Source organism: Rhipicephalus microplus, chromosome 4 (genome assembly GCF_043290135.1).
Source record: "Rhipicephalus microplus isolate Deutch F79 chromosome 4, USDA_Rmic, whole genome shotgun sequence".
Lineage (NCBI taxonomy): Eukaryota > Metazoa > Arthropoda > Arachnida > Ixodida > Ixodidae > Rhipicephalus > Rhipicephalus microplus.
This window is the reverse complement of record NC_134703.1, coordinates 220,155,360-220,170,559: the sequence shown is the minus strand read 5'-3', so window position 1 is coordinate 220,170,559 and position 15,200 is coordinate 220,155,360. Positions and strand designations below refer to the sequence as shown.

General features: G+C 44.3%; 1 protein-coding gene across 4 annotated transcripts in view; it reads right to left on the bottom strand.

The window, feature by feature from the left end:
- rhea (Talin_middle and talin-RS domain-containing protein rhea) overlaps nt 1-15,200 on the bottom strand; it is a 908,869-nt gene that overhangs the window by 190,283 nt on the left and 703,386 nt on the right. For 3 of the 4 annotated variants that reach the window (XM_037423602.2, XM_037423603.2, XM_075891790.1), the window contains exon 46: nt 1,856-1,972. In XM_037423602.2, the coding sequence (XP_037279499.2) occupies nt 1,856-1,972 (117 nt within the window). Of the gene's footprint in view, nt 1-1,855; nt 1,973-2,364; nt 2,487-15,200 lie in introns of those variants that run through there. The other variant, XM_037423605.2, reaches the window with a different exon arrangement.

Below are 15,200 nucleotides of genomic sequence, written 5' to 3'. Positions count from 1 at the left end.
TTGCCCCTTTTTAGCCCAACCAAATAATCATTCACGTAGCGAAAAATCTTCATCACCATGCCTCCCAAATCATTAGTCACATGATTGTCAATGCCGCTAAGAAAAATATTCCATAGTACCAGACCTACCCGAAACCCAATAAAGATTCCCGATCACCGTATATACACTTCAGCGTTCCATCCAACCAAAGAGAAGGACAAATAATATTTAAGCAGCTCTAGAAAGGTTTGAGAGCTGACACATACTGTTGATGTGGCTCTGAAAGCTTTCATCATTCTTATCTTTGATGTGGCTTCATCATTCTTATCTTTGATGCGAGCCTTCACAGACGTCTAGTACTCGTGAAGAATGTAATGAAATAACTCAACATCAATGCTAAAAGCCATACACTTCTTCAGTTCTTCTGTATTACAAATATTTCGCTATACAAACCCCTAATGAGAAAAGGGTCATTAAGCGAAAGAGAGCTGAGATGCTTTTAAAGAAAACCAGACATCTTATACTGCCAGCTGTGACGTTCAGTCACAATAAGATGAAACGATAAAATAGTCTTGGGTGTCCTTGCTGTGAAAAAAGGCCTTAAGAACACTTCTTTAGTTTTTATGCTGCATTGATAAGACGATCTGAGTGCCACGACCAGCTTCCTAAGCAGCGTGCGTGGGATAAGTCCTGAAGAGACATTTATTTATTTTATTTACAACGTACTGCGGTCTTGAAAAGACCAAGCAGGAGAGGCACAAAAATTAAGTGGAAAACACACGTAAGCGTGATAGATGAATGATGTGCACAAAATACAGAAGATAAGTACATTATACAGAGATATATAGATGAGCTTAAACACAGGTTAATACGACCTTCAGAACAACAACATATTCTTGCTTATCACGCTGTGCTTCAAGTCCAAACTGTTCTCTGTCCCTCTGTCCGTCTAGCCGCTTACGTTTGGGTGTTCTCGTGTTCTCTTAACTTGGCATAAACGCAAATTATTATGGGAGGGTAAGATAGCTTGATGAATATGGTGCGCTGGTCAGGACATGAACAATGTCACAATCTCATCGCATATGTCGTCAAACACTTCCCACCAGACAGTGCCACGCGCATGCTCATTCTCCAAGGCTCGCACAGTTACTGGACTTGTCTTTGAAATTTATAGAGCACCACGTTTGCTGGGAGTTTTCCACCAGGCCCAGATAGCCTTTGCTCAGCTATTCCTCATGTCATTCCAAAACTGTAAAATCTAACACCGCTGTTAGCACCATTTTTTTCTTTCCCAGCGAAGTCTTGTGTCCAAAATATGTCCTCCACTTTTTTATCTCAAGTTCAACGTCTGGAACATGCAGCCTTCTTTTGTGATGCCATTGTTTACACAACAATAAAATTTTGAACAGTTAAAGATGCTTGAGTTGACCGGCAAAACATGGGAAAGGCCTTTGTCCTACAGTGGACATAGTCAGGCTGATGATGATGATGCTCAAGCAAAACAGCATAATGCAAATTCAGAAAAGGGTAAGAGGCTAGCAGTGATTCCATATAGTCATGGTATTTCTCACCATATTGTTGAAAAGTTAAATGTTGATGTTTAATTTTCCACCAAAAATAAGCTCAACAGCCTTTCGTTGCATCACATGAGTAGATGTGTTTAGAGAAGGTGCAATAAAGTTACAAGTGTCATTTCCATAGGTTGTGTGTGCATGTCTTGTTCTTTATCTGTTTCACTTGAATAAACCGACCATTTGTTTGAGTCAGAACTTTCTTTGTGCTGCACCTTTGTGAGGACACGGGTGTTTTTGCCTTTTGTCCGGGTGCCTTGCTGAATGCGCAATTTGCAATGCAGAGCAGCACCCGAAGTACTCACCCGAACTTCCTGCAAGATTGCCTCGACCGTGGACTCCAGGGCACGAGTTCCACGCGCATGCTCGTCCTCCACAGCTCGAACAGTCTTGAGTAGCGATGTTACATTAGTCACCATCACCTGGGCACAAGTATCACCAGCCAAGTCACGACACTCAAGAAGAAACACTGCCACAACAAAAAAGCAAACACTGAAAAGGGGAGTACAAGTTGGTGCACTCTTCATCTTCCCCTTGCGACAATATCACACTTCCTTCAAAAATGGCTGTTGGCATTCCATTACAAAAAGCACACATCTATAGGAGGAAGAAAACTAGACATCTGACAACCAATCTTGGAGGTTAACGAGAGCTGGCAAGGAGTTAGTGTACAACTAGAGGGGGGCCATGTTGTCGTGCCATGCAAACACACAGCAAGCAGCAAAACTTCAAGGGTGACCTTTTGTGTCAGTGCTGCTCCAATGGCTCGACACCCATGGATGGTGCCGTGCAAATGACCCGAGTCGACAACATATTTTTTTTTTCACATCAGTAAAGCAACACGTTTATTTGTCTGCACTATTCGAGTGAGAGCAAGCAGATTAGCTCCTCTTCCTGATCGGAGGCTGGCCCTTCGATGTCCAGTGTGTCCGCCACCTGCCGGGAGCAGAGGAAGCCTGCCTCAGCCAACCCCATAATAGAACTACACTTGGCAATAACTTTTCTTGAGAGCACTGAAAAGCATGCCCGCCATAAAGCAGTACTTAAGTTTACTGATAACTTTTTTATTTGGCTTGCTAAAATAAAGACTGTTTATTTAATTATGACACTCAAACAGCTGCAGAAAGTCATAGATAAAATACAGTTTGCAGGAATGCAGTCTTACAAATGTAGTGGGCCAGTGTGTGGCCGCAAACACGCTGTTTAGTTCTCCAAGAAAAATATACTCACAATGTGGCATTAAAAAGTACACTGAACCATCTAAATGTTTCTCTTATGCCCAATTTCATGTGCATAAATTTTTAAATGTGTTAAAGTTGTATGGGAGCAAAACGTAAATCAGCCGCAAGCTGCCATACTACTTGCAGAGCAATACCAATGTGCAGAAGCCTTTGCTCCAATGTCAAGATAAGTTGTCGCCGAGTATCATGTATTTCTTCGACAGTCACCACACAAAGCCAAGCTGCCCCACAATTCAATTTTAATCCTTTGCAGACAAAAACAAATGAACAAAGTGTGATTAAACTAGCCTTGCCTTAAATTTTTTGGCATAAGAACGCTTTCAGATGAAAAATGCTGTAAAGAAATGGCGGCAATGGTACGGTGGTGCGCTCTTCAAATCAAGGTGGATTCCAACATTTCAAAAAATTTTATTCCCGCAAGTTCATCTTAAATTTATACAAGTTTTACCTAAAAAGAAATGCTTAAATCACTCTCACAAAACCTTTGTTGCACAGTGCGTGCAACCAAAGTTCTTTCTTTATTACTGAGGTTGTTGCTGCAGCGTCCTTGTTTTTGGGTGCCAGAATTACCCGAGTCCATGCATGAAGTTTAGAGACCTTTTCACTAAAGGCTCCCTGAGCTGTGCCACCATAAGCTTCTCTGGGCTGTTGTTAACATGTGTGAGCCCCCCAAAAATACTGTGCTGAGACTGTGACATCGAATTTTGTGCTCCCGTGTGCAACAGCCAACAAAGGAGGCGATCCTTCTCTCCTTTAAAAAAGGTCTATAGAACTATAGAACGCTGCATGGTGGAAGGACAAGCTTCACTGCCATGCCACGAAAAGTGTAATAGGGCTAAGTATACCTATAGAAGTTGTGTGTAGGATTCAGTTGTTTTATTTAAGATGTGGACTAAGTGACAAAACACATACACCCTAATTTTTTGAGTAGTCTAGCCAAAGCGACTATTCTGATTCGGAGAGCTCTGACGAACGCGTTGAGGAAGAGTTATAATACCACTCACTGTTGGGCTAGTTTGTGCACTGCATCAAGAAAATACATCCAGCCAAAGGTCAAAACACAGAAAACTGTGAAGGAAACAGAAAACTGGCTAGCCAACAAATGCCCCTCAAGTCAGGCCGATGATTAGAATAAAATCTTTCCATTCAATATCAATGTGTTCACGAAGACATTCAACAACTGCTGTAATGATGATGAGCACCTTGTAGTAGAACGGTCGGAAAGCAGAGGTAACAGAAATAATGAGCACAAGGATAACCACATTGATTATAGCGATAATGAACGATGATGATGAACATGCTGAGGCAGAGCTGTTAGCAAGCAAACGTACCATGAGTGATGAAAGTGCTGAATATGGTGATGAAGGCATTATGATGATGACAGTGATTAAGATGTTGAAACAGAGCTGTCTGGAGGTAAAATTCACATTTATTATAAAAAATGATGAACTGGTGTTCCGAATGTCTATCCTAAATACTTAGACATTTGATTTTTTCTGCACATAAATCTAAATTTCCCTGCTTTCAAGGTTTTTTTCGTATTTTGACTGTAATGTTGTAATGTTATTGCATATATGCGAAAACAATTTTACTTGTACAATCAGATTCACAATCACATGCAAGGGGTTGAAGTGCGCAGCCATTTGCTTAGTTGGGTTAGTCAAATAACAGTAACTACAGCAGGAGCTTCTTAGTGTATATAAAATAAAGGCAATCTCTGGGCGCTCTATCACACAAGCACGGTGACTCACAGAGCTCAGAAAGTCTTGCACAACAATGTTACACAGCGCACCTTGGTAGGGTGACATTCTAGTTCATTGCTGCCATTAAGTATTTTCTAATGTCGCTCCAGAAAAGCAGTCCTTTTTATCACTTTGATGATTTCCACTCAGTGATAATCCCCAAATTTTCGCATATTTGTGCTCTGCCCAGTTGTCGCTGTTCTCTTCATGTTAAGGAGTTGTCAAAGAGCATGCTCAGACTCAACAGTAGTACTGGCCATGCCCGACAGACATTGTGGACTGTGTGCAGGTCACATGTACCAACATCAACACACTGCACAGGGTAGTTCTCATGCAAGTCTGCTTGCAGAGACCTTAATAAATCAGCATTAGGTCCATCCATTGAAATTTGAACCACCTTTCCAAGTGGTAAAGGTTTAAGAACTTTAACAATTCTTCCTGGATATCGTCAGTAGTCGCATGTCATATGCGAGATATCTTGTTGCGACATTGTGCAAGGAATTCCAGTATCTCACATGTACGGCCATTTGTTTCTGCTCAAAAATTTCAATGAAAGATACAGCAAAAAGAACAACATTGCAGTACCTCAGGCTGCAAAGCTGACGGAAATATAAGCCCAGGCACGCTATGCAAAAGCATTTCTTCTCTCTGCAGCAAAAAGCTCCTAACTTAGACTAATCACACTGTCAGAAAACATTTGCCTGAAGAGATCTGCAGCTTGTGCCTGTATAAATAATGACTAGTAACCACTTTCAGAGTTTAGAATCTGTGGCCATGTCATGGCTCTTACAAGCTCCCCCCAAATGCATTGCTTGCGATGAAACCGTGTGGGGAGGAAGGGTCCTTCATGTGAGCTAAAACGCGAGTGTTCTGGCGTTAGGTCAAGGTGCTGCGCTTTCCACCACTGCCTCCATTGCGCTACTGTGTTTAGCACTCCTCATCGGGCTCTTGTATGTCGACTCGCCCTTTGCCGCAATGTCAAATGTTTTCCACATGCATGTGGCTCAACGAGGATCGGTCATGTTCAACGTAATCCACTCGCTGTAGCAGTCATTGCTAAGCTGCTCAGCTTACAATTTACGCTGTCCTCAGCATTATGCCAGTGTTTTGCAATTGATGGCGCTTACATGAAAGGACTGAAGTTCACTTTGGATTATTTGCTGTATACAGGCGTCCACACAACACGTGCACAAGATACTACACAAAGAATGCCATGCATTATTAATACAACATAAAATACACACAACAGAACACAGATTGGAATAATGTCAAAGTTGCCAACAGCTATATAGGAATCTACAATCCACAAGTTGTCAATGCTTGTGTAAAAAAACAAAAACAATACAGCCTGGAAGCCAATTCAGAGTTCCATTTGTGTGTCTTAGAAATAGAACTTTTGGTGTCTGGCAGTAGTAGTCTGCTTGTTTGTTTTTTATTCTAGCTGCAATGCCACATGAAAATGGGTTGTGAATTCCCAGCTTGAAATTGAGTTTCCAGCCTGGATTTTAGCTGGAAACTGCTATTCAGGCGGGGAATTTCCTATTCCCAGCCGGAAATGCCATTTCCGGCTGGGAATTGAACCCATCACAGGCTGAGAAAGGTATTTCCAGGCTGGAAATAAAAATTATTCCCGACTGGACAGCCATTTTCACCTGGGAATATTGCCACGTTCTAAACGAAGGCGACATTTATAAAGAGGGTATACACAAGGTCTAAGTCGCGCAAGAGTGGTCGGCACAGAAAAGCCAAAACAAAGGCACGAGCACAAAGACTACCACATCTTCGTCTGCCTCTTTCACGCTGGCAGATAAAGTGCATGGCATTACCCCTCCTCCCAAAAGAGCATCGCCTTGGTGCTATATGATGCGCTTGTGGTAAACAAACAGAAACATAATGTCCGTGAAACGTTCAGAGTCACAATTTGTGGTATGGTTTTAAGCGCACTATGTGCACAATCTCCAGCCGTAGCTGTAGGCATTGTGGTGGTTGGCTGCTGCCCAGAAGGACTTCATAGTTGCGGTCACTCACTTGTTGTAGCACCTTGCCCAGGCCGAAATAGTGGCTGAGAAGTTTGTCAGAAAGGCTTTTGCGGTGAACGGGGGTTCAAACTAGCACTTGGTCAACCGGTTGGTAGTTGACTTGTCTGTGGCAAAGGTTGTAGCATTGTGTGTTAATATCTTGTTGATTTGTTATGTTCATACAGGCCAGTTGGCCCGCTTCTTCAGGTCGTTAAACAAAGGACTCGGCATCTTCATCAAGATTGTCAAGTTTGTCCATGTTGCATGGTAGCATGGCGTCTAACATTGTCTGCACATCATAACGGTATAGAATACGAAACGACGTGAAGCGTGTAATCTCTTGCGTAGCGGTACTGTATGCAAATGTTACGTAAGAGAGTACCTCATCTCATGTCCTGTGTTGTACGTCTATGTACAGAGCCAGCATATCAGTCATCATTTTGTTTAGTCTTTCGGTCAACCTGTTTGTTTGTGGGTTTGTTTGCTGTGGGTTGTGGGCTGCAGTTCTGCGGTGCATAGTGTAACTTAGCTGGAAGACGTGTTCAAGGAGCCTGACCGTAAACGCCGCTCCTTGGTCTGTGATGACGCAGGATGGAGCCCCGTGGGTTAGTAGGATTCTCTCTACAAAAAAAAAAAAAAACTGAGCAACATTAGAAGCTATGCCTTTGGGAAGAGCCTTTGTTTCTGCGTAGCGGGTTACATAATCTGTAATAATGATTATCCACTTGTTTCCTGAAGACGACAAGAAATACAATTCCAGGAGATCCATGCAGACCTGATCGAAAGGTGTTCTGGGTGGCTCTCTCGGGCGAAGTAATCCTGCAGGCTTTACAGAGGACGACTTACGGGGCTGGCATCCATGGCAGGCTTGGACGTAGTGTTTAATGCAAGCGGCAAGTTTCGACCAGTAGTAAGACTTGTGTACCCTAGCCAGTGTGTGGGTGATACCCAGGTGGCCAGATGAAGGTTCGTCATGGCAGGCAAATAGAACTTCATCACGAAGTTCTGCTGGGACGACCAATAAATAAGTTCGCTCTCCGGGACCTGCGTTTTTCTTGTACAACACGCCCTGTCTCAAACAAAAAGATGACAATCTGCGAGCAATATGCGGGGGTAGAGATAAATTGCGGCCCTCGAGGCAGCTATATATAGGTTGCAATTTAACATCCGGTCGCTGCTTTGTAACTACGTCTGTGATGCTTACGGCTCCAGGAAAAGGGCAGCCATCTTCGAGGTTTTGAGCGGCAGGCTCAACTGACGGGCGCAACGTGCCTGCGTCTTTGTGCACATGACTCGACTTATACACGATAGTGACGTCATACTTTTGCAATCGTAGGCTCTACCGGGCTAGTCATCCGGACGGGTCTCTCAAGTTTGCCAGCCAGCACAGTAAGTGATGATTCGTCGCTAATTTGAATAGACGTCTGTAGAGATATGGTCTAAACCTAACAAGTGCCCACACGACGGCAAGGCACTCCTTTTCTGTGGTGCTATAGTTGGGCGGGATAGGGTGCGACTTGCAAAAGCGGTAATCCACTTCCTTCTGCCACAGTACAAGGACCGCACCTAGGCTGATGTTACTGGTGTCGGTATGAATTTCTGTCTCCGCTTCCCCGTCGAAGTGTCCAAGAACAGGTGGTGATGCCAGGCGATGCTGCAGCTCGGTGAATGTTGTTTCTTGTTCGGAGGTCCAAATGATTGGTGTGTCTCTAGTTGGTTGAGTCAGGGGTTCGGCCATTTTCGAAAAATTGCCTGTAATGCACCGATAGTATGCACATAAACCAAGAAACCGCGAAAACTTTTCTTTGAAATAGGGAAGGCTGCTACAGCGGCTGTTTTCTCAGGGTCAGGATGGACGCCTTCTGCACTCACAACATGGCCAAAGAACTTCCTCATAACCAAAGTGGCATTTCTGAGGCAATGACGTAAGGTAAACCTTTCGGATTGCCTCGAGTACTTGTCTTCAGATGTTCGGAGAAGGTGGTTGAAAACACAACCCAGTCATATAAGCAGATAAAGCAGCTTTGCCACTTCAAGTCGGCTAACACAGTGTTCATCATGCGCTGGAAGGTAGCTGGCGCAGAGCAGAGACCAAACAGGAGCACTCGAAATTCGTAGAGACCATCCGGCATGACAAAGGCTGTTTTTTCAGTGTCGCACTCATCAAATTCGATTTGCAAATAGCCACTTTTCAAGTCAAGGAAAGAAAAATACTTTGCTGGCCGCAGCCGGTCAACAGAGCCATCAATACGTGGCAACGGATAATTGCCCTTTTTTGTGACATTGTTGAGCTTTCTGTAATTGACACAAAAGTGAAGCGTGCCATCTTTATTCTTGACCATGACGACAGGTGATGACCACGGGCTGTTAGAGGGCTGAATAACACCATCATCAATCATTTCCTTCACTTGCTTCTTGATTGCTTGACGTTCTTTCTGCGAGATACGGTATGGCTGTTGGTGGATAGGTCGTGCATAATCGTAAGTGATCATTTGGTGCTGCGTGATTGGCGTCTGACTGTCTTTAGACAATTGAGCAAGACATGCCTGGAATTCAAGAAACAGCTGTCGCAAGGCCTTCTGGTCCTCTTCCGATAGTGCATTGTTGATGTCAGCATCTGTTACGGCTGTTCAATTGTGGCTACAGTGATCGTATGCTAAACACTCAATGACGTCCGCCAAGGCTTCATTCAGAGTAGGCGACAGCAGAGCCACAGAAAAAGTGACGATGTTCATTTGTGAAATTTGTGACCATGACCTCGCTTTGACTGTTCTTAATCTCAATGATGCCTCGTGCCTTAGATAATCCAGGTGCTAGTAATAGGAAGACATTACACTCTGCCAGTGTTTCCCTGTCACCTGTGCCCTCAGAAGTCACCTGGATCATGCTACTCACACAAGATGGTATTTCGAAGCTGTCGTCGGTGGAAAAACAAACAGCGGCTGTATGACGGCGGGTATCCATTAATTTCCCTGTCACCTGTGCCCTCAGAAGTCACCTGGATCATGCTACTCACACAAGATGGTATTTCGACGCTGTCGTCGGCGGAAAAACAAACAGCGGCTGTATGACGGCGGGTATCCATTAACGCAGCCTTGGCTGTAGAAAATGAAATGCAGCGTCTGCACAAGTCGATTATGATATCGTATTCCCAAAGAAAGTCTATTCCGATAATTAATTCATGGGAACAGTCACGTAGCATGAGGGAACTAATCAAAAACGTGGAACCTCGTATTTAGGCCTGGCATTGCACACTCCAAGGGGCTTGACAATGTGTCTTCCCGCCGTGCGTATGTGTGACCCTGTCCCAAGGCATGATAACTTTTTTCAGTAGACTTGCCAATGTTCTACTAATAATCAAGTAATCAGTGCCAGTATCTACTAATGCTGTTACATTTTGACCATCACTGGTATGCCCATAGAAAAGTCGCCAGGCTGAGATGCAAGCGTCATTGAACTGCCGTTTGTCCAAAGTCACGTCGAGTGTAGGTCGAGGTCTTTAACGCGTCGAGAATCAATGGCCATGCCTTCAGAGGTCGCTGATGCCAGTTTTCCAGGCAAGGGCTTGAAGATCGTCTTTGCGACATCTGATTCTTGTGGCCCGAATAGGATGGTGATCATGGTGATGGTGAACGCAACTGATGCTTCGGTGGTACGTGCTGCCGAGCAAAAAAGTCTTCCATCTCGGGGGGTCCCTGTCCGAACCGGTGACGGTGTGAATTCGCCGGAAAACCCTGAAGTCCAAGTCGGCGGTACTGGCACTATCGATACACGTGACCCGTCTCATCACAGTGGTAGCTAAGCGGTCATCAGTTGGGCGTGCATCAAATGTCGTATTTACGCGCGATAGGTCAAGTGTTTTCAAAAGAAAGCACCGCCTCTGCAGACTGTAGCAGGCATACGGGGTGGCTGCGGGTATCAACGCTAGCACAGGTGAATAGTATACGAGTGTGTCGGCATAACTGGCATGCTGGAAGCCACCACTCACTGGAGGTGTCACCGTGGATGGGATAGTGCATCTCAGGGTGTCGGCATATGTCACACATTGAGGTTCGCCAGAAGGTGTGAACAGCTGAAGAGGTGCGCCAAGCTGAATAGGTGTCTCGGGACGAAAAGAGCCAAGCGCCTGCTGGACTTCGTCTCGTATGATGCTGGCTGTGCAGCTAGTGGTCGGTTACTGCTGCCCCTGATGCAGTTGTTGCATGTCCCCGCTGACGACAGAACGTATTAGCTCACCAAGCGCTTCTACGTCTGTCGGAAATGATCCTAGCCCGATGTTGTTGGTAGCATTCACTTGCCGATCATACTGGTTCCGCTGCTCCAGCGCCTTCTCTATAGGGACGGCTTCAGTGAGAAACTCCGCAACCGTCGTGGGCGTACTACTAATGAGACCAGCAAAGAGCTGCTCTTTCATACCCTGCATGAAGTAACACAGCTTCTTGGCTTTCAGCATGTTTAGATTGGCTCGATTGAAAAGAAGGACCATATCCTCCACGTACATGGCGACACCTTGGGGGGTCTCGGCGAGGCGAACGAGCGCCAGGCCACACCACGCTCTTGGAGTGAACGGACGCAGTAGACGCGGTCGGTACAAAGCACACAACATACATACATTTATTAACTAATTTAGATATCATCCACCGAATGATACACCAATTTCAATTAACACACTACCATACAAACAACATAACGCAGTGACACACTAAACACACAATAACATAATAAACACACACTAACACACCCAACACACTAACACATACCCAAGGCGGCGTCGCCAACGCCTGACTTTCCATGTGGGACCCCGGCGCGAAGCCCGCGGTGCCGAGCACCGAGGACCCGCGCTACAGACAACCGTTCGCGGCAGCCGCCACACGCAAAAGAGGCTCGCTCAACGCTTGCCCACCGCCGAGGCCTGCCTTCCGCCAGGCGCCACCGCCGGCGCTACCACTCTACCAACAGAGAGACCCCACAACCTTCATTGGGCATGGGAACGCGATACTGGAGGGCCCATTCCACTCGCTTGCAACGATCAGGGCTCGAGTATATGTCCAGAAGTCTGCGACAGAACTTGTGCCATGATGTTAGGAGGCCATTGTGATTCTGGAACCATGTACGAGCACCATCTACAAGGCTGAAGTACACAATTCTGAGCTTCGCTACTTCGTCTCACCCGTTGAAATCTGCTAAGTGCTCGAACTCTGCCAGCCAATCTTCCACATCTTCAAATAGGCCACCAGGGAAGGGAATTGGCACCCATGGTTTTTGCAGCGTATAATAAGCGGATGAAGCTGCAGCGATTGCTGCAGTTGCGACAGCAGAGGTGGTAGAAGTATCAGAAGTAGTAGCAGTAGCTTCCTCCATCCCTGTTAAAGTTGTAGTCGTAGAAGGAGGCACAAACTCGGGGGCCAGACCCGAATTCTCTGGCTAGCACGGTGCACTGGCGTAAGCATCAGGTTTTGGCTGGTGTTCCTGCTACTGGGAGGAGTCTGGTGCATAGATGGTACTACCCAGCACCTCCACCAATACAATGTGACATTCTAAATGAAGGCGACGTTTATAAAGCGGGTATACACAAGGTCCAAGTTGCCCGAGAGTGGTCAGCGCAGAACAGCCAAAACAAAGGCACGAGCACAAGGACTACCGCGTCTTCGTCTGCCTCTTTCACGCTGGTCAATAAAGCGCATGGCAATATAACTTCCAGACTGGGACTGGAAAGCTTGAAGCTGTAAATGGCTTTCTAGTTGAGAATCATTTCCATTTCCAGCTAGAAGTTATTCCATCTTCAGTTGGAAAATAATTTGCTCGGTTAGCATGAAGTTTTCCTGTTTGAGAGCGGTTATTAGACAAAAGGAATTTGAGCCAAACAAAACATAGCTCTACATACAAAGTGATAGATGAAGTGTACACTGTGTTTACTCAAATGTAACTCAAGTTTTATTCCAGATTTTTGCTACGTAAAGTCTAAATGCGTTAAAATTCGAATACCATAATTGAACTTTTTCTTCCTAGATGCAATAAAAAGTGACCTCTCGGTAATGCAGACTGTACATTTGAAGATGACTAAGAATATTGATCACATGCATGCATGGGCGTAGGCAAGGGGATGAAAAAGGGCACTTGCCCCCCTTAATATACATCAACGTTTGCTCCACCCACACAACATCAGTAATACTCGCCTCTCCCGAAATTGGTGTAACAGAGGTTTGCACACCCTGCCTCACCCAAGAAAAAATCCTGCCGACGACCGTGATCATACTGCACACTGCACATTTTAACACTGTGATTTTAGGTGCCCTGTACAGCTGGGAATCGCAAGAAAAATGAAAAATATATAGAGCTGGGGTAGAACAGACTTTTATTTGACCTTATAGTTGTGCACCCGGCCAACGCAGTGTTGCAAAATGTTACAACAGTAGACATTAAACCAGGTGCTTCCTCAATCGCTCATTAAACTGCTGCGCCTTGAGCTAGTGTTTAAACAATACCAGTTCCTTCCTTGTCAAAAAAATCCCTACTTTTAAATTCACCATTGATTGCCAGGATCTAATACTTGTAAGCTTTGCTAGCATGCTCTCTTCGATGCCACAGCCACGAACGACGAAAAACGATGCCAAGGTAGTGACACACCCATATAGCCAATGGGGACGAAAATTGGACGCGATGATGGTGGTATCTGAATTCTGTTGGTAATCGTAAAAAGATTCGAATATTGATACTTTACTTACAATTGACAAAGTTTTTATTACCTTTACTGTCAAATAAGTTTTCCGAACAAATAACAACTAAGAATATTGTTTGTATAATTTATTACTGTGCATAAAATGAAATACCTTTCAAAAGCACAAGGACGTTTTGATATGACAGCTGACATTCCGCATAGCAGAGGACACCATTGTCATCTGCTTCTACGTCATGGCTGCCCCACTCGCTGAAGCAGCCCCTTTTCCCAATTTCGCTCGTTTTCATATAGTACATTGCAGTAAACTACTTACTACAAGCTCATAAGAATCATAAGTATATTTCCTTTAGTAAGCTGTGATGCCGCATACACAGGCCGAGTGAAATGATAATGCTGATCACACAAGCTTGTTGAGAGTCAGTCGCTTTAATGAGAGTCAATCAATTGATGTTTACATAAAAGAGAGGCAATGTAAGTAACATTATAGCATACACAGCAGTGAACATTATGCCTGCATCAGCGTTGATGTGCAAATAAGGTATGTACTACGCGTAGCCCAAACACTGATGCCCAGAGCACAGAAGCTGTCTGGCGCTGGCTGATACATATCCATCGTACTCCACAAAACCTTCGCTAGTGTAAGTAAAAGGTTTACCATTTACGTCCCTGCACTTGCGCAGCTCAAGATTTTGCAACGCCTTGCTGACAGTATTCAGTGGCTTTCTGTAATCGGTATCAGCATATCCGCGTGCCTTCCACGAGCAGTGCGGCACGACTGTTCGTGGAAGGCACGACCGTTTCTTTTCTGGTCCGCGCTGCAGCCTAAAGTGCGTCACCTTCCAAATTCCTACGAGATCACACTATGCATGCTTCTGAATGCTTAAAATTAAATGAGAAATTGTTTTTTATGCTTACCATTCTCAAGTCTTACAAATAAAATAATAAAAAAGAGCAGGGGTGTGCAATTATTGCATTTGTAATATTAATATTTGATTTTATAACCACATATTCAAAAAGTTAGAATATTCAAACTAACTCGAATATTCCTCACATATTCAATGTTGACGAATATTCGTTAGTAGGCCTGTGCAATTATTCAAATGTTTTGAATATTCAAACGAATATAAGGATATTCGAATTGGCTTTGGTATATATTTAAATCATTGAAAATTTCGATGTATTCGCAAAGAACGGATAGATGCATACTAATCTGAATGTACTGCTTGTAAAAATGGTTTCACTGCAGTGTAGAGATGCTGAACCATGAAAACACTTATCCAAAAAACTCCGCATTGCTGCAAAGCCCCCCTTCAAATATAAAGGGGTCCTACAACACTTTTTGAGCATTGTCAGGACACGCCGGTGATCGGTAGTCGAGGCCACCGAGGACAGGCAAGTTAAATATTATAGTGCAGCACGTGGTGTGCGGTTCACAATAAATTCTCAAAGTCACCCGAAAATTGCTCCCTTCTCTTGGCAAATGATTCCAGAAGCTCAGAAAGCATGTGTGACGTATTTCTTTTTTTGCGCCATTCATTCCTGCTTAGATTCCAGTGCTTTCGTTGGGAAGAAAAGAGCAAATGCACTTGCTGCGTATGAGATATCTTTGCAACTCCACTTGTACTGGAGAGATTCTAAAAATACTTGCAGTGGTGCATTCATGAGGCTTTTTTTGTGAATCTATTTCATGGCTACTTGTGAAAATGTCGCACGGCCCCTTCAAGTGAAAATATTGCTTTCAAGTCACTCCATTTTATTAAGCTTAAAAGCTACCTATGCTGGCTTATGTGCTCTATGTATAATAAATCTTAAAATGTTACGTACTTTAAGGGTTATGACTTGCATCCTGCTGAAAGTAAAATCCTGCTACTACTCAAAAAATCTTCCGACTTCTTTTGAACGAGAGAAAAGGCATTCGCATGGAGGCTCTATATTATTTCTTAAAAAATATTGCGCAGGTCAGTTAGGCC